Below are 21,036 nucleotides of genomic sequence, written 5' to 3' on the forward strand. Positions count from 1 at the left end.
ATGAAAAAACGAAACACTATAAAACCCGTCACACAAAGCTGATGGTGTTCTCAGAAACACCTGCTTCAAAATGCACTTGCATTACTCTACGTACGCAAAAGCCGGTGTGATTCCCAAATCAAACCACAGTAACGAGTAGCCGAACGGTAATTATAATTAGCCAGGGTTTGCGCTAATCGATTGCAAATTCGCTTGAACGAGCGATAGGCATGTGGGTTGCAGAGTGGGATGATTTTCTACGGCAACTAACATTATCCGGACGTGATCGACGACAAGGATAGATTAACGTGAGTTGTGATTTGATGTAAAGATACATAAATAGAGGAGAAGACATCATTTGAATGGAATTTTTTTTATTCTTCCATCCGTTACTCTTGGTAGGAAGGTTTTTCATTTTCACGACGCCTAAATGTATGAACTTTTAGTAAATTCATGTTTAACAGGTTGTTATCGAACAGTTATTTGAGACACTTACCCAAAAAACTCAAAACAACGTTTGAGCAAATCTTCATCGCTTTCTACCCTTTGTCAGTCGCTCGCACAGCTTAACCATAAGATACACAGTCACATTCTAATCTATCTTCCTAAACGAGAGGCTTTCATTCTCAAAGATTCTGCGTGAAATATTTAAACAAAGTATCACTCACGCTAGTAAAACTCGATCAAATTATGTAAAAGATTAGGCACGCTAATGCTAATGCTAATGTTGATGAGAAATTTATTTTAAACATATATCATTTTGACATTAATGAGTAAAAACAGATAGTGCTACATCGAAACGTAGCAAGAAATTCTTACTTTTTTGTGTAACTATAAAACAAATAGTAACTGTAACATTGTTTTATTATTATTTGTTTAGAATGTAACAAATTAGTTCAAATATTATTAGCACAACATTGTTACATTTCTTGTATTTCACCACTGCACACAGTTAATGGAATGTGTTGCAAGCAAATGAAAGCAAAACAACCTCGAACAATTTGATGACGCGCATAAATGGTCTAGCTTATCAGACAAAGACAGACCGGGAAAAAGAGATCGGATCAATTGCACAAGCGTCATCATGCGATATTGTTCAATGCACTGTTTGGTGGCGTAGCACTGCGTATGCAATCGCTGTGATACGAACCAGACAGATTGAACAAATTCTCCCCAAAATGGTGCAGGGAAGAGCCCGGTACGATGTGGAAGAAGAACAAACAAATAAAAAAATAAAACAATAACAAAAAACGTAAATCCTGCGCATTGCAAATAAGGCTCACAAATTGGAAATTGGCGATAGTGGCGAGTGCGATCCGTTTTTCGATTTGCAAAGGAAAACAATCCTGTTCACGGCACCAAAGGCGTTTTCGCTTTCCGGTACCGGCCAAGCTGCTTAAGGCTTTACGGCTTTCTGTTTCGCTTCGCTACCATTTGGCCTATGGTATATCTTTCCAGCTTCCGGTGACACGTCCCTTAATCGACCATCGCCAAAATCGCTGGCACTGTCAGGCCGTCTAAAAGGGGACAACTCTTTGGGGCAAGTCATTTGCAGGTTTCGAAGAGCATACAGTGTAGAATGTGTCTGTGTATATGAGATAAACAAAAGCACTGTCGGAAGGGTGGAAAAGGCTAGATGGGAAAAAGTGAAAGAAAAAAATCAGAAACAAAACGAAAACTAAAAATTCACTGGAACAGTTCGGTGCAACGGTATTGCACACTACCGATAGCACCTGAATGTTGGCAAACAACAATGCATTCGCTATTTGTTTAAGTGCGATCTATCTTTTGCTTTGGCGCGAAAGGTTAGGCTAGTGTTATTTGATTCTTTGGCCATGCAGGGATGCATGTCCGGTAACGACGGATTCGTCGCACCGCTCGTTTGCTGCACGCAGCCTAGTACTATGCAGCTGCCAAACCGCACCTATCAAACTGTTTTACCGTTTTGATAGCGTGTTATCTGTAACCCGTTGTGATTGTTTTCCGACACGCGCGGAAAAGTGGGTTTTGTTTTTTACTTGCTTCTAGGTTAAGCTCGTCAAATTGCACACACGTTACCGTTAGGATGGCATTGAAAGGTATGCAGTTTGCAATGCAGAAGATTTGTGCAAGGATTTTAGCTTTCTTTTTTTTATTGCCTGTATGGTACCGAAAAGAATGTGTTCGACCGGTGGTAGGAAATGCGTATTGCATCCAGCTGGACAGACTGGATGCACCGAATGGCATCATCAGGTGGAATCTATTTGTAGAAGTCGTGTAATGCGCGGCTCAGGAAACCATTCTGTCTGTTTCCGTGGTATCAGACGATTTTTTTTCGCAGCTATCTAACCAGATAGCAGATGCAAGGTAGAAGCTAAGCCCCTGTTAAACATTTTGTTGGCTTTTCGGAACATTCGGAGGTTTTTGCCGAGCCGAGATGAACAAGTGTAAAGTGGTGCAATAGGGAACACTTTAAACCAGAGCGTGTGGGAGTAAAAGGAAAGTGGCAAGTGGGTGAAACGTTAGCTTCGATTAGCTAATAGTTGGCTTCATCTCAACGTGCTGAGTGTACCGGACTATTATGGACATAGGTTTACGAAGGTATTTCGATAGATGTACAGTATCGATCAACGAAAGCTGTGGTAAATACTTTTCTTGTGTTGCACATTAATGCTGGTGAAAATCATTTTTGATTTAAGGTAACATATTCCATGTCAATGTTGGGTTGCAAAATTAATAATTTTTAACTTTTTGCTTTAGATTGCGGTTCGTTAGGGCTAATATTTTTCATCCAACACAAGTCACATCGTCAGAATATATACTCAAAATGGTATTAAACCTTTAAACCGGAAAATAATAGCCAACGACTCAAAAACATTTGATTGTATATTTTCAGACGTAATTCAATGAGATTTGAATTATCAGTGCAATGGAAAATACATGTTCTTCTTAACATTTTTGATAGGAAGAAGAAACTATTATCTACATAATACTCGAAACTCATATTATTTTGAATTAAAATAATAAACCAAAAGACGAGGAAAGCAATACGACTGGACCGTGCTTCACGAATAAAAAAGAAAACATATATTTATGCGGTTTGCTTCTACTTATCAACCTTTAAATTAGTTCTTTTAAGATTCCCAATGTAGGAATTCGTTTTCATCGTATTAATCCAGATGAAATTTTGTGGTGTTGCGATACTTCATAAACAGCCTAACCCGTTCTGCTTCCTTACTTACACTGGTACACGCGAATACACCCGCTACACTAAATCGTTTTACGTACTCACTGCTAATGAATGTACTAATGTTTTTGGCATAACTTAACCACACCTGTACGACACTACGATGAGGCACTACTGTGGTTGTGAAATCTAATGCGACATGATATGATTACCAAACTCCTTACCGAAGTGTTTCAGTTCGCGGTCGCCCAAGAGCATTTAAAATATGCTCGGACAAATCAAAAACAAAAAAAAGCCCAACCCAATTCTCTACATTTCAAAGTACTTACCGGAGCGCGAATCGCTATGATCGTCGTCCAACTTATCGTCTCGCTCCAGCCCTCCCTGGTTCCATAACTTTGGATTGTTGTTGATGTTGTTGTTATTATTGTTGTTATTATTGTTGTTGTTAACCATACAGTTGTTGTTGTTGGTAGAGTAGTTGGTACCGGCACTGTTGACAACGGTTCCGAGCGCGGTCACCAATTTGCCACCTCCGTTTAGTTTGGAGCCAAAGATACCACCGGCGGTAATGGGTGTGGCACCGGAAGTGGCAACACTATGTTTGCCGTTAAATTTGTTCGGATCGAGTATGTTCTCTACCGAGAAGGCCAACCGTTTCGAGGCGGCCTCCTTATCCGTGTCGCGGATAGCATGCGCTTTCGTGTCACTTCCGTTGTCCATCGAGCGCGTCAAATCGACCGGACAACCCTGCGGTGCGATTCATACAGAGTGGATTGATTGGTGAATTAGTGTTTTGTATGATTGCTTTCTGAATCTGAATATAATAGAACATTCGAAGGGCAATGACTAGATTGTTAGGTTGGTTTGTATCTCCCTAATTAATTTTAAGTTTGTATCTTGTTAATTCCTAGACTATAATCTTTATTCTTAAGAACTTTTTACGAATAATAAACAAGAGCGCTCCGGCCCATCTATTAACATCTTCGAGTTAGGAAATTTAAACTAAATCTAGGATAGTAAGCTATTTGAACGTATAATATAAAAATAATACCTTTGGTGTTTGTATGTATTTATTTTAAAAGTTAATTTCCGGTAGGAAAAATGTATCTCTACTACAAACTAAATTGTTCAGTACGGCATAAGAATGAATTGTGAACTACCCGTCACTAACAACCAGTTAAAAAGTCCTCCATCACTAACTTACCGAGATGCCATCCTGCGAACTTTCTTCATTGCCGTCTACGATGAGCTCCTCGCTAGTGTCACTTCTCGCGTACCCACTGTGATGCTGGCCACCGTCCTGCAGTTGTATCCTGAATCCAATATCGGACAGCTCTTTTGCGGCGGCAGCTGCAGCAAATGCGGCCGTGCTGTTGATCGCGGTGCGTGCTATCTTAAACCGCTCGATCTCAAGATCGGTGGGGGATGCGCTGCCTGCAGGATATTTGATAGCGAATGGATGACCAGGATGCAGACCCGTCGCGGGCTGGTTCGGGGTTGGTGTGGGATCATGCGGTGATGGCTGCTGTTGCGCGTGCGGATGTTGAGGTTGGGATTGCGTCGGGTTAGAGCCGGATGCGACGACGGCTGCCGCTGCTGCTGCTGCAGCCGCTGCAGCCGCCGCCGCCACGGCCGCCTGATGATGGCGTTGATGGTGGCTGTGTTGATGGGGTTGGTGTGTCGGTGCGGATGCGGATGCGTGCGGGAAACACGAGGACGGCTGCAACGGTGCCACCCCAGCCGCTACCGGCGTATGATGGGGCGGGTGAGGCGTACCATGGACCGGATGTAGGACGGCTGGGTGTAGGGGTGGTAGCACCGAGCCGGACGGTATCACAGACACCACCGAGCCGCCCATCGATGGGTGAGCAACGGGTGGAAAATGGCCACCGGTAGCAGCCAATACCAGCTGCTCAGCCGCCGACTGATGGTGATGGAGTGGATGGTGCCGGACCGCAAGTGCGTGTCCATCCGCCAAATGTTTGAGCCGCTCGATCGAAAACTTTACCACGCGGTCCGGTGGCGGCTGCGGTTGCTGCTGTTCTGCTGCCGGCGTGTAATCGACATGCTTGGCGTCCGCCTGTTCGGCAAACATTTCACCCTCGGCTTGATCGTGATCACGGTCATCCAGCGGTTCACTGCTGGTGCTGCTGTTGCTGTTACTGTTACTGCTGGTGCTTAGGTTGTTGGCGCGCAGATCGAGGAAAGTGCCACACTTGCTGGCCGCCTCTTGCAGCTGTCCCGAAGGCGTTAACGCTAGCCGACGTTCCTCACCAAAACGTAGTAGCAGCGTACTCGCGCTGTCCGGCTCGGATTCCGTGCCGTTCGTGTTAACGACCGGGATCGTTGTGGTGGTGGTGATGTTAATATTTCCACCACTCGTATTGGTGCTACCACTGCCTCCTTTTAGCAGGTTTGTCTTTGGTGAGTGTGTGGTCAGCTCGGTTGAAGCGGGCGGCGAATTGGGCTGCGAGAGCGAAGGGCTTTCCGGATGCCCGCAATCAGACATTGGCGATTGCATCATTACCATAGTTCACAACCTGTCCAAATCTTATTCTTTTACATACACACACATACACAAACGTACACTAACGTAAAAGTAAACGCACCAGGAGAATGTAGCCTGGAATTAGGTTTAATTACCGTTTTGGTTGCTCTTTGATTTTTTCTTTCTATTCAAACGCAGGGTGGGATGGTTTGCGAAGGTTGAGAATGAAGATACACCACTATGGATGCCTTCCACAAATATTCCAATCAAAACATTCGATTCGCGTCATTTTCCTGTTAACTGTTCAATCATGATGCTGTACAAATTGCATACATTTGAGCTCCACTCTCCGAACATCTCCACTCTTTCACTACTCGATCGTTACGCACTCAGTTCTTTTATTTGAAAAAAAGGGAGTATCGCTGCTCATTCACCCGCTTTGCATGTCACACATTTAGTTTATTTCTATTTTAACATCTCTGCTGAAACATCATTCAACCAATAATAAACACATAGTCACACACGCACACACACATACATTTCTCGCATCGTGAAGGACCTTTGTGATCATCACGAAATATGTCACAATTGTAATCCTCTTCGCCAACCAGGGGTGTTTGCCGTGCTTGTTGATAAATGAGTTGAGCGTTGTTACACTTTCGTAGCTGCACGGTCAGATTTTGATTGCTTGTGTGTAATGGGTGTCGAGCGAAAACAAAACGCTCTGCACGCGGTAAGATGCCACAGCTCCCGTTGTGTACCGTGTATACACTGCGAAGAATCACGTACGGGAAACAGAACGAACCGTCTGGTAACGATGGCAAATGTTGACTGAGGGTTTCGCCAGCTTCGGTGCGGCCATCTGGCATCAACGGGGAAAATCAGGAGCTAGCTGGCAAGGTTCGAAATCACATTTGTTGCGGCACAGGGGTTTGCGCAGTAGGATGGACATACCGTGCTGTAGAGCTAAACCAATACACAAAATGGTACCGGAAAGCCACGCCCCTCGGTGGTTGTGGGTGTGAGTGCGCGTGTGTATTATTAGGGTGTATTAACCCTGTGGGTGGGAAAATTGTAAACCCGCGGAAACGCCTTTCCCAGATGAGAGGGTTTATTTTGTTGGAGTTGCAGTTGTTGCTGTCCAGTAGGCAGATCACACTATTAAACCATCATTACTCCTGTATTCTTTTGACGGATAAAACTCTCTCTTCTTTAATCTATTTCAACATTTCTCTCGGTTTGTATCGTTCCTTGGAGCTTTTCCGGTGAAATCGTGTTTTTTTGCATGTCCGGACCGTAAGTATGCTGACGGTAGATAGGAACAGAAACGAGATGGAACATTGCGAACAATTTGCAGCATATGAGTAACTTCGGTGCCAACCTAAAGTGGTATTCTTTTACCGTTACTTCATTACCCAACAATTCGTTCTCTCTCTCTCTCCTCCTCTCTGTGTTATCATCTTGACTGACCGGAAGTGAGAGGAAAAAGTCTACATCATATTAAGCACAATAAGTAATTAAAATATGTACGCTTGTCTTAAAAGATTACTCCCTTTGCTCCGCACACAGCGGCGGGCCACCTTTCTTACGTCTTTATGCCACGTTTCTGTTAAGTTCTGCTAATGGGTTTCCCTCCGGCTTTCCGCCAATGCGAGACATTTTCCACCTGTATGGTTCGCCAAACTTTGGCAAATTGCTTAGGACCTTACTAATTCGATGAGTGATAATAGCGCACCGCCAATCGTAGCAGTAATCGATCGCGTTCCGTTTCGCCATTCGAATGGTTCATTTGTTGTTGCGTGTAAGGTACACGCAAATTTGCTTTTCAGTAGAGATCTACTCTTCAATAGAGAATGAGGTGATCTCTGGCCAATGTTATTCGTTCTTTTCTTCTTTTTCTATGGGGGTTTTGACAATTATTAGCACATCATGTAGGCCTAGTCATTTTCGCGGCAGAGTGGCACATATGGAAGCGGCGCCTATCCTACAGGGCAGGACCTGCTAGCAAATTCCCAATCGTCGAAGAAAATCAGAAATGTCTCATGAAAGGTTAGTGACACAAAAGAAGTGTTTGTAAAAAGTGTCTTGATTTCAGCGTATTATAATTAAATGTGCGTGTGAAGAACGTAGAAATGCGTGCATTGTGCAGAAACTTATAGCGATAATTGAAAAGGATTCAAGATCACTGGATCGTAGTTTGTGACACGGTTCAAAATTATCCCGACTGACGATGCCCCTCAAACAGGCTAGGCCCCTCGCGGCCGCCCACTCATCCCAAAAGTTATTCCTTCATTGCCTGGATTATTATATAATATTTAACAATTCAAAACTAGAATAGTTGCTCAGGAATTCATCTTTACAGATTGATCAATTATTTAAGATGCGACACATGATTCTAATGTCTCTTCACTAAAGCACAACACTACTGTTCATAGATACCATTTACTGATAATATATGTGAGCTGACATGACGCATTAAACGAAAACTAAGGTGTTAAAACGACGTCATGTACACTTTGTATTTATTGATCACAATAATGCTGCGCGACCTGCTTCTTAAAAACTAAAAGGATAATAAAAACGATTTTTTTTTTCCATACAGAAAGATATACCAATTGATTACTCTCTCTCTCTCTCTCTCTCTTTCTCTCTCTCTATCGCTCTCTCTCTTTCTTTCTCTCCCTCTCATTCTCTTCCTAGCTTAACGACCTGTAAGGTCATGCCGGCCTTTTCTGGCTTACTAGACTTGTTTTTATACCACGTAGCCGGATTGTCAGTACTTACTACAAGGAGGGTGGGATTTGATACCCGGTCCTGTCGTGCAGAAGCGGCACCGTTTATCACATACACCCGCGCCCACAAATTAAGTACTACTTATGTGTAAATCAGATTTAACTCATAGATTGATACATATTGGATTCACTAAAATGAAACTACTAAACGAAAAAAAGGTTTAAAAAAGGCATTTAAAAATCTTCTTCCATGGAATAATTGGTTAAATCATGTATTAGTGAATTTTGGGTTCGCATTTTAAACGAAAGCTAAAAGGGTTGAAAAAACAATGCAAGATTTTTCAACGGCTCCCCAGTTTTCACCCAAAATGTGCGGTAACAGGCCACTGGAAAGCCATAGGCGAAGCACAAAATAGGGAGAGTCTCGTCGATGGTGTTGGTTGAGAAGGGAAGCCGGAACAGTGATACCACAAAATTGTTACTCACTTTTTTACCGCAGTTCACCGTTTTCCACTTCAGAATCACTCGGTCGGAAAATAGCTACCATGCAGGCGAGCCAGTTTTCCCTTCTGGGGTTATGTTTTTCATTCTTTCTTCTTTTTTCACCGGGCCTTCCAAAACTGTACTCCACCTGTGGTGGGAAAAGAAAAATCTAAAAAAGAAGCCGACAAAAAGCAACCCTACATCACCAAAACGCTTCCTGTCGCTGTTGCGGTATGCTGTTGCTATTGGAGCCACCCTAATTTTCCTTAAATCAACACAGACTATACGGTTCCTACCCAACAAGACCGCTCGTAAATGATCCGATCCGATGTTGGTTGATACAACGTACGTACAAAAAGATTTCCGGTTAGCAAAAATCTGAATTCTGGAAATCTGGACAGCTGCCATATTGGAGAAAGGGGAGTGATAGCTAGCGTTTACATCGCTTTCGGGGAGTGTGTTAGCTGCTTACAGGCTGATAGATTCTAAACAACTAGTTAGTTTCTGCTACATTATAAGAACCGTACCGATTTCCCTCCGCATGCAAACAAATTTCTTAATGTAAACGACAACCACACAACAACAACTAAAACAAAAGGGGTAAAACAACATAACTTCATTCACAGCAACATTCCAGCAAACCTGCAACTGGGACCGGTAAAGTGTTCGCTCTTAATTTCGATTGACTATTAACTTCTTCCCCTTGCAGCGTTCCCCACCGGAAACCTGCCTTTCCTGCCTGGTAGGAAAAGTGAAAACAGAAAGAAAACTGTTCAACAAATCGTGCGAGAAAGAAACATAAAATACACTCACTCACGCACACGTGTGCGAAAAATGTTCCCAATTTTCCGACTAAAAACACGTGAGAGCAATTTTTCGTATCTCTGTTTCGCGTTGCTATCAAAAACATTTGTGTGTGTACGTGTATGATGTGCAAGGACGAACTGGAACCGCCCCATCGTACTAAGGGGTAGGAAAAACTGAGAGATTTTTTATCGCAATGTTGCTAACAGAATGAACGTTTAGCCACGCCCACCACATAGAACCGTGCGGGCTCCAATCACATCGCGGTACGATTGGTAATTATACGTGCATTAGCGTTCTCTCTCTGGCTCGATTTCTTCTGTACACGCGTATCATTTTCATACCGTGCTCCACCGTAATGTCCTTATACGACGCACGCACACACACAATCTGTGAATTCAAGTGCACAAACTCAATTTGCTGTGAATCAAATGCATGTAATCGTTTAAAGCTTCATAACAAGCGTGGTAGGGTAAATTATACAGGGTGAGGCAAGACGTGGAGAAGATTGAGTTTTCCCAGCGTCGTTAGCAACCGTTCGTTGGTACCGGCACAGTTTCCCCAAGATTGCATACAATCAATTCACGTAGAGCTGTGTGCGAATGTGTGCGCAAGAGAAATGTGTATTTAGCACGGCAGTACTTTGCCGGTCGCTTAATTTGTGGTAAATGTTTTCTCCGTTCTTAGTCGCTTTTCTTCAGCTCCCTTTCCCATGCGGCAGTTTGTTCGGTGAACGATGTGAAGGAATTTCAAGGGAATACATTTTACAGTCACCATTTTATCTTTCCCCTTGCCTTAACCACACCCTCACCCATCCCTATCCACCCTTGAAACAACTTTTCCGATGGCTATGGGTCGACGGGTTGCCGGGTCTGAACAAAATTAATTTAGTAAGCCCAATTTGCTAAATTATTCACTATTGCGGTTTTGGGTCCGGGCCCGTCCCTTTCATTATCCCGTGTCAATCCCGCCGCCTTTCGCTTGCTATTCCGCTAATTAATCCGTTAGACAAATAGACGATCACAGTACAGCGGTTAAGTCTGGTGCGGGAAGGGAAAACGAAGGGAAATTTACAAACAGGGAGGTCCTAATCATTAGAAAGGAGAAAATGAGAGCGATAGACAGGGTAGGAGATAGATATGCAGGGTAAAGATTGTGGGGGGCCCTAGCGGACTCTGTTTGGTTTATTTGCCGATGGTCCTCTTCCAAAGAGGTTTAATTGACGGAACGTTTTCATTTTCCATTTTATATGTTGCGTGCGTCTGGTTTCTAGCTTCTTAATTTTCTTCTTTTACGCTATTCTTAAGTAAGTCTATAGTCTTCTACAATGTGGCGTGTTGCTTCGTAATCAATTAATCAGCCCAATGATGAGACGTTGGGTGAAGCCAGTATTCGATATGTTTTCTCTTGAGATCTTTTATTAACTTATTATGTAAGGTTTTTAGGTTTGAAAGTTATGAAACAAATAAAATTTTCGCAAACTTTTTTTCAACACGTGTGTTTAACCACGGTACAAATGTGTTACAGAGCACGAAATTAGAAATCGATTAATCATTGGTTAAACGACCACATATACTACCTTTTTGATAGATATGACAGAACACAACCAGAGACAGATAAAGAAGAAGAACAAGTTAAGAATTGAAACATATAAAAAAAAACGATTCGTGAATGTATGGGGCCAAGCAGTTATGATGAAAAAAAAAAACAATATTCCAATCTTTATAGCCTATTTTCCGAGTTACGGGAATTCTTACGAGTACAGGTTATGGCAATTCAATTTAAATTTTACATTTTATATTAAAAATGGCAATTATTTCCGGGTAAATATCTCACTAAACAAATATTGTTATAATTTGTCCTTCAAACCACATACACAAATATGTCTGGGCTAGATGCTTTCTAATCACGATTTTACCGAAACTCAATTATTTAAACTATCCTTCTTAAACTCAACGTTCGAAAGATTCACCAAACCACAATTACCCTGCTGGTTTCATAAAGTTATTTTGCGTAGCGCACTTGTCTGACCTGCGCAATAGTCCATTTTTCGATCCTGTGAGTTTCACCATTTAAAATGGGGCGCAGCATCCTTTCTCGCACTTGCACCAATATGGGCTATGTCGGTTTAGTTTCATAACGGTGCTGAATGATGATCAACCGAGTAAAGAAGGGAAGTAGAGAGAAGGATGGGAGCGGAGATTTGGGAAGGAGAAAGGACTGAGCAGCAGCAACAACATGGGTTCATCCTCAGCGCATCGGTTTCGCCCTTTTCTCCCAACAGCCCTCGATGGTATTATCACCGTGCCCTTCGTCGTCACCATCACTTACGTTTCCACAGAGCAATTTACTCGAGATTCAAATTAAGATAAACGTATAAGGATATTAAAACATAATATGATATTTTTCGAAGATAAATCCGAACACCCGGGGCCAGCTACTTTTCGGGTGGCGCAAGGACGAGCAGGGACATGCGACTTAGGAGGGCTCGTGGCTCAAGGATTTTTGTTGCGACTCCAAAAGAAAAGGACACAATGAAAGCGTTAGACACAGTGTGCAAATTAAATGCAATAGCGGTATTAAACCGAATAGCTTTAGTAATTGTAATACTGTCTGTAAGAAACCTGTAAGAAAGTATTGTTATGGCAAAATCTATCATTGCTTATTGATACTAAAAAATGCAATAAATGTAAAATCTTGCTTTATGGAAAATGAATTTCTTTTAGAAAGTTCTTATTTAAATCAAAATTATTCTTTCTAAAAAAACAAACTTACACTTATTTTTTGCCCACAGTTCCGTTTGCCGAGCGAGTGTGGTGAACAGCATACTTGACACAGACACTTGCGTTTTGCCCTCTGTTCACCCTGATTTTCCCCGTTCTGCCCGAACAGAGTCCATTCATTCGTGCCGTGCGCTCGAAAAGCCGTTTATTCAATTTAAGAAGCCACTCGAAAAAAGTCCCTTTTTCGTTTCGGTTTTTTACTATCTACTCTCTCTTTGGCAAATTTCGTGGACACAAGCCTTAAGCTTCCGATTTCGCTGCTAGCATGGTGATGCATGCGAACCGGACCTAAGTATATGGAAGGGACGCCAAGTGTGTGACGCGGAAGGGGGTACTGAATTTGTTTCACAATTTATGATGCACTCATCGGTTTGCTTGTTTGTTTTATTTTCATCGCTTTTTTCATGATGATGTTTGCTTTCTTTGCGTATAGTATGCATTCTATTAAATGGGAAAATTGGATTGGTGTAGAAGGATGCACGGAGATGTGAGTGTGGTAGTATCACGAATTTAGTTTGTAGAAATCATATCCAATGCTGATGATAAACTATACCACTTTGTAGCCTTTTACCAGTCAGGAAGCTGATTACAAGTTGTCACATGCATATAATAAACATATAAGTGTTAGGGGTTCTTTAATGAACGTTCCAAACCGCTTCAAGGATCTTAACCGCAAGTAACTCTATTTAATTTGGGTGTGTAAAAGGTGTGAATGGAAACCGGATTAGGTAGAAAATCATCCCTCAAACAAACGCTTCAGTCCGTTTGTTTAGGGCTCAAGCCACCCGTAGTTATAACCGTATTATCACGTGTTCAACAAACCCCTTTTTATTCTAAAATTATCAAAGTCAAATTAAGGGGTGTGCTCAGAAGCTGTCTAAAGACCATGAAGAGAAACAGCCGGCTTCTATTTGCATGTGATCGAATCATGTTTCTCGTGCTCATCAGCATCATCTTCGTTACATGAAGATCGGCTCACCTGTAATGTTCACTCGAACAGGTTTGTAAATCTCAAGGGTTCTCAAATAGTAGCGATCGAGATAACTGATCATGAGAAAGACCGCTCAATTTTCGTAGCCTGTTATACGGATGACACTAAGTTGCCTCCGAGGAGAAAGATGAAGTTTCATAAATAATTATCAATCCAAAAATTGCATCCATAATTCTATCCAATACCTATCCGATTGATCTCACGGGGTATAGCCGTGTATGAAAATCCGTGTTCTTGATGCATGCAGTGGCCATCTCACAACAGATGTAAATAAATAGCTACAGAAAGCGAAACTATTCTTGAAGTCATTCGAAGTTTCAACCTCTACTTCAAAAAGTTTCAAAAAGTCGGATGAGGGAAGTTTGGTCCAATTGCAGACAAGGAGCTAATTCTGACGTGATTTTTTCTTTAGGATTAATGAAAACGCACTACTCCGCACTACATAGGCGGGCTTGAAGATCGATGCTATGTTGAAACATTTGTACCGCGAGTTTTGATATATTACACCCACGTGTGCGTGTTTGCGTTGAACGGGTGTTTCGGCCGGCTCTTAATGTTTTCCCTGCTCCGATGGACTCTGCGAAACACATTCGTGGTAATCGTTCAACGCGTGCAGAAACGAAGTTCCTACGCACCGAACCGATCGGCTTCCGAATACGTACAGCTCGTCCGACACCCAATATATTGAACGTACTGACGAGGGCGATGACAAACGCAAAACTCCTTTCGGCACTGAAACCGACCGGTCTAGTTGTAACAACTTTGTTGTATTTGTTACCACTTTCCGCTTCAGGCTTTTGAAAGGGAGTTCAAAAGTGGAATGAGGTACAAGGAGCCAACTCGAATAGATGGATCACAGTATCACTTGCGTTGTCACTGGCACCCAATTTTCCCAACTGTAATGTCACCAGCCAGTTGCTTCACACATGTGAATACTCACGTCGCGTTATAGCGTCTCTATCTCATTAAGTCGTTTGAGGTGTAGTCAAAGCGGTCCCTCCGGAGCGGCGCGAAAACCCAGCAGAATGTGGGGCGAGAATGAACACCATTTATTAAAAACAAATTGGACATACTAATTAAATTTTATCATCCTTCGCCAGCAGCCGGTGTTCCTCTGCAGCGACCGTCTTCGCCATATGCAAGGCGGCGGTAAGATGCCATCAAGATGAGATGCGCTTTAACGCTTCACTTGCTACGACATAGGAAAACCGTAAACGAGAGCCCGTATGCGCGTCACGCTTCCGCGGCACTTTCCATCCACGGCTCGACTTAACCGAGCCCGGGGAATGTGTTTCTCTATTAGTTTTTCGCTTCTTTTCGACCCCTGGCTGCTCGTCCGGGATAGCACGACATCCTCAATCTCGTCAGCTTCGTCCGCGCTACCGCGACGCGCAAACAAACATCATCAATGGGTAACGCGGTGTGGAGAATTGCTAACACAGCGCTAACGATTTCTTGTTTTCCGTATGTTGATTGCCACTTCCCAAAACACTTGCCCCGGGAAGAAAGGAATGGATGCCGGAGTTGCAATGAGATATGGACGACCGGGCCGAAAGGGTCTGAGATTTTTGGAAAAGGGAAGAGAGTGCCGAAAATGAAAATCGAAGAAAACATGATGACACCGTATTATATTTACGTCAAGCGGGAAATGATTTCTTTAATGACTTTCAGGCTTTACGTGCGTTAAAATTTATCACCTGCTATGATTCATATTACCTTATATCCTTTCAGCGGCACAACACTGTTGATTAGGGAGAAAAAGTGAGAGTTTCCTTTCCGGTGCAACTAACTGTACTGGGGCCGGTGATAGAACACAAACAGGTAGAACAAACGGACAAAATTCCATATCCATCAGCCTAAATGTAGGCTACGCGGTGTATTATTGATCACTTTAAGCCCCATTCGGAATGTTGTATTATTTATAAGCATTGAAACATTTTAAACATGCTGCATAACAAAAAGACTGACAGAAAGATAGTTCCTCAGTATGCTAACTAACGCCTAGAATTGCTTAACTAATGAGCTCACACCCTGGCGTAAAGTTCATTCACGACCATTCGTTCACGACCCTGACGTGCCCTTACGCACATATATAAAAGTAATAAATAAATGGCTTGCCTAATGATGTCACCGTCAACCGCACGGTTTTTGATGACTTTCCCTGCGCTCAGGACCGGGAACAGCATCCCTGGAACACTAGGCCAACTTTATTGCTTCCTTTCGGTGCGGCATACATCAGCGTTGCTTTCTGTAATCAGATTTTTTTTGCTTTTCCGTCCTATCTTTCTCTCTTCTCTACATATATATCTCTCTCTTTTTTTCTTTCTTGCACATACGTGCCTGCTGGGTGGGCTATGGATTTGGTTTGCGCTGACGGCACTTCCGGCCACTTCTCGTCAAGGCTAATAATTAAACATTCCCTTAGTTGTCACGTTTCCACCCCGGGGCGCTGGCGTTTGACAGCTTGTTTCCAATATTTTCCTGGCACCGGAGGTGAAAGGTGGAATGAAATGCTATTAATGCGTACGGTGTGAGGGACACCATGTTTTTCCAAGTTAGATCCGTTATCAGTTGCCAACGATTGCTGAACGATTGGAAGAAGGTTATGCGATAGTTGCTAACTGCTGCTGGGAAATTGTGATCAAGGCTTAAGCGAGGGAATTATTGAAACCTCAGCAATTATGAATTACGAATGCCATTACTTTAAGTGCTCACTTATGGTATGTGATTGGCTGGACAAATTAATTGCACAAAAAATCTCAAACAAGTTACGTTCCTTGTATATTTCCATAAAGAGTCCAAAAATATCGGCACTTGATCGATATTGTGACAAATAAAATAATCATAATTTAACTACTTAAAGGAAAAAGCAATGTAAAATCACAAAAGATTAAAACTTTTAGATTCAGGATGAAAACATTTAGCTTCACTGACTAAACTTATTAAAAACGGAACCAGCCTTCGTCAAACCACCGTCAAACAGTTCAAAAAATCATTTTTCACCCAAAAATAAAAACCAATCGGGACCGATAAGAAGAATGAAACACCGGTTTCGGGTGCCGATTTGAGATAAATTATGTAGCGAACAGATTTTTTGTTGTGTAGTTGCGATGTGGATTGTGTTTTCCGTGGCAGTTGAGTTTTATTTCCCTGCTTACCGGTTTGATTTGTTGATGCGTTCGATTCCTTTTTGAACGGTGCTCGTGCGTTGGAATGAAATTGGAAGCGAAGGCATAACAAACCCTCGCGGTGTTAGCAAGGGTACGAAACGATACAATCCCGCTGGATACGAATTGGTAGCAGTGCAAACAAGAGAGATCGCACAAACCTTAGCACAATGGCCAATGCTACGTTCCGCTATCTTTTTTTTATTGTTGGCTGGAAATTGTTTTTTTTTGTTTTGGCTTTAAATACCTGCTTACCCTCTTTGGTTTGCCAGTGTGTTTTTGTGTGTTTTAGTACACTTCTTCCTTCCCTGACGAACACACCACAGAAAACCATTTTCTCCAAAAAGTCGAACCTTGGCAGCTTGGTAAAATCGCGAGTCCCCAATCTGCCATCAATGGTATCCGCTTTTAGACTTAGAGAACAGCCACTTCTTCGGCACATTCACCGGTGGCGATGATGATTGCCACCCATCCCCGATACAACCCGCAACCAATTCTCCTCCTCGTGCCATATGGCCACACGTGCCGCGCGGGGTTGAGCATTTTCGCCTCCATCAAAAATTCAGCACGCTCACGCGTGTAGATTGAGAAATGAATATTTAATAATGCACTTCACCGTCGCCATGTGGAGCGAAACCCAGAACCGACACCGAATCAGCCCAAACCGAACTAACCGAGCATTAGTGATGCTACTCCATCTGATGTGGAGGAGCAGTTGAATGGCAGGCTTGATGGGGTTGTGCATCGGGTGGAGTTGATGGCAGATGTTATGGCAGGGCGGAATCAAGACTCCTATCAGAGCGGTTCGCCCGATCCGGGCCAGTGTGGACCGGGCGTTGAAGCAACAGAGTAACGGGTGACGATAAAATGTGACAACAGCAATACACCACCGGTCGGAAACGACCGCAAGGATTTGTTTCTCCTGCTCCATTTCAAAACACACAAACACACACAGCTGTAAGCTTCAGCTCGTCCTAGGAGAAGGGTGATTACGGAGGTTACAACAACTGGACTGGTATGTTTACAGTGATGGTAAAAAAATGCTGCATTTGTTCCAATCGGTTTGGATGTACGATATATACTACCCCGCGTCTTATGTATGTATTGCGGATTGCATAAATAAGAGAAAATTTTCAAATGCAGATTGCATACATTTTCTGGCCTTGGAAAATGATTCATGATTCAGCATTACAACACGCTCTAATTTTTGAAATTTACTATTATTTATGTTAGTGCCAGTCCTTGATATATTGACAGAAATGATTAAAATTTGCATCAGCATTTGCAATTACACTTGCAGGTACACGGAACTTCATCCTATGCATATATAGGCTTAAAGTATGCCGTCATTACAACATCTTTTTTAGGTAACCTACATGAAATGTTGAACCCAGGGTCGGGTATCAAATCCCATCCGGACCATCCCCCTGTGACATAGACTGACGATCCCGCTACGTGGTAAAAATAAGTCTAGTAAACCAGCAATGGCCGGCATGTCCGTAGAGGTCGTTGAATTAAGAAGAAGAAATTGTAGCTCAAATTTTTATTAAAAACTAAAATACTACCTAAAAGCAAAATCTCTCCTGGTGCTGCATTCTTTTTTGCACTGCACTGTATACGTACCGGAAGCTATTTTCAGCACTAAACGAAATAGCACGAATGAGTTGCTGGAGTGGTGGATGTGCGGCCCAAACCATAGCGTTAAAGTTTTCGCGTAACATTTTCATGAGCACATCCTCCCACGGAAGCTGGTAGTTGTGTGAGTGTATGGGTTTTTGTTGTTTTGTTTTCGTTTTATTTCTTCCCTAGATCCTGATACATCTGGTCGGTGCTTTGCTACATACATGCTGTTTTTTCCGCAACCGGCTATGTCACTCAACACTAGTTGTACCACATTTACGTTAGGAATTTCTTTGGTCCTCTTTGCAAAGGAATCCCCTTTTTTGTGATTATTACTTACTCTTTTTTTGTTTTATTTTCGCAAGTTGATGTTCTTACGGATGTTGTAACCTTTAATTTTGTTTTGTATATTGTTTATATCTACCCTCTGATCGTTGAGTTAGAAACACGTTTAGATAAGTGAGTTGTAATAATTTTGAGAGCAACTGATAATATAGAGCGAGTCACTTTACAGGTATAAACAATGTTTAGAGCACTTTTTCTGTTACAATATTGAATTTAGGATATTTTACAAACTGTTGCAAGAAGTTAGAAGGGAAAAGCGGTGCCTTCTCGTTACAAATAAACAAATCTGTCGCTTCCTAACAACATTTTTCCTCTTTTTATTTAAAGGCATAAGACAGTGCCATTTACGAACGTAATTTACGATCGTAACCATGTGATCAAATAGGAGTGTAAAATTAAATAGTTGCCTTTCCCACCTTCGACTAAATCCTGCGCAGCTTATAAATATTCTATTCCACTGCTTCGGTCGCTTGCTATTCCGGCATCGAGCTGTACTCGATCACCATCATGCAGTGCTTCCGAAAAAACCGAACCCTGGATAATCAGCTATTTACAACGGTTGTAATAAATCACATAAATCACAAGACACTCGCTCACACACCACCAGTTTAGTGCAGTGATTGTGTGCTGGAACGGCAAGTGACGGTTCACGGGAACGGGAAACGAAAGAAACGCAAAAAGCAGCAACGCATGATTAGATGGTAAAAGTAAAATGCCACCAATGGAAGAAACGGAAAGAGAATGTTCAGGCCTGCAACACATGTTTCGGAATTACTTTTCATTTTTATGAACAAGCCAAAATACGAATGGCAAGGATAGAATTTGGAATCAGGGCGCAGCGTCAAGTGATTAGGATCCCTTACCTATCTCACAGCGAAAAAATGGTTGGGCGAAAAGTAATTCAGACTTTTTAAATAATATATATTACTAATGTTAATATTTTGACTTTTAAGTTTTTATTTCAAGGTTTAAAGAAAAGTTATCAGTTAAACCAAGAGAATTCTACAAAATAGCACAACTCATGGAATATATTATTCACAAAAATATACAATTTTATGTTCTTGATCCTTATCCCACTGTTTACCGCCTTCTCCGTGGTACCAGGGGAAGTCCCCGAGAATGCGTAATTTGTTTTCGCTTAATTAAAATTAGCTCTCGAATGTGTCACCTCATCATCGTTGACTACCGCACGGCCGGCCTCCTTTTCCACCGTTAGCGGCATCTTTTTTGTCGGCTTTGCGTGTTACGCCCTGCTACACTTCGCCATACATCTCCATCTATCAATCTTCTGACAACGTCTTTACCACGGGACTACGGACGCTTCGACCGACCGTAGGCGGCTTCTAGGAGGCATTCGTTTGAAAGTGGATTAAGTACATTGCGTGCCTCTCGATAGATCATCTGTTGCCATTCCAAACCAGACGACGATCATCGAACCATAGTTTGGAAGTTTTGAACTACACAAACAGAATATTTGAATTATGGAATGTTGGTTTAGCACTAGGAAGAAATACTTAAGAACTCAAATCCTTCCAATGTCAATGAACTGTCAAATATGTTTTTAAGTAATGAATGAAATAATGGAGGCTAGTGGGAGAGCTTCATTAAATGCTATGCATTGCTTAACGATTAAACAGTTACAATTGTTTTCTTTTTAAACATAGTACTGCAAAGATATTGCGTTCTATTTTGATTGTAAATTAATGGGTACTTATAGTAATACTTTTTGCGTATGTATGTTTATGTGTTATAAATTACATTATGCTTTTTGTGTGTCACCAAACAGCGCATAATTTTCAATTCCCTTCTTCCTCTGCTAAGTTTGACAAAAAAAACTCCTGCTATGCTAATAAATTTAAAACAAAACATCTTTTTGATATATTAACGACAAGCACGGGACCCCAAGCTTCTGCTTGGTTTGTGTACCGCTTAATCAGCCTCTGCCTATCATTAGTAAACAGTTCCTCGTGTTCTCTACTACTCTTTCCCGGGATGATCTGCATGTTTGACAGGTCTGGAGTATCCGCAATTAAAAACAAACACTGCGAAACGGGGCAATATTATGGTTCCGTCTCTCAGACTTACAAAACGCACAAATCATTCATCATGAATTAGGATTACATTAGCCTAAACGACACTTAGATTTGCCATCCACCAGCCAACCATTTCTATTTCCATCGGGTTCGGGCATTGGTTTTTGGTTTTAACGCATACACAGGGTTCCACACATCCTTAAATTAGGAGCCCGATTTGCTGCGACCTAAACGGTAGGCGGCGGCCAGAAACGCGATCCCTTTGTGATCCCGAAAATGACAAACTACCTCTGTCAGTTCATTTATTCACGTACTAATGAGCAAAAATGTTCCCTCTCATCAATCATTCGTGATGGTGAAGTCGGCTACACATGGTCTCCGGTACAGAAGTGCTTGGTGGTTAGATTTCGCATCGCTATTTCGATACGACCGCGGCACGATG

General features: G+C 42.2%; 1 protein-coding gene across 1 annotated transcript in view; it reads right to left on the bottom strand.

Moving 5' to 3' along the window:
* Nucleotides 1-21,036, bottom strand: part of LOC125762056 (homeobox protein slou) — a 104,609-nt gene that overhangs the window by 16,403 nt on the left and 67,170 nt on the right. The window contains exons 4-5 of the mRNA XM_049423783.1: nt 4,353-6,941; nt 3,475-3,895 (exon numbers count right to left, since the gene is read on the bottom strand). Coding sequence (XP_049279740.1) covers nt 3,475-3,895; nt 4,353-5,678 — 1,747 coding nt within the window. The 5' untranslated portion in view covers nt 5,679-6,941. The remainder of the gene's footprint in view (nt 1-3,474; nt 3,896-4,352; nt 6,942-21,036) is intronic.

The sequence above is a fragment of the Anopheles funestus genome, chromosome X (assembly GCF_943734845.2).
Source record: "Anopheles funestus chromosome X, idAnoFuneDA-416_04, whole genome shotgun sequence".
NCBI classification, from domain to species: Eukaryota; Metazoa; Arthropoda; class Insecta; order Diptera; family Culicidae; genus Anopheles; species Anopheles funestus.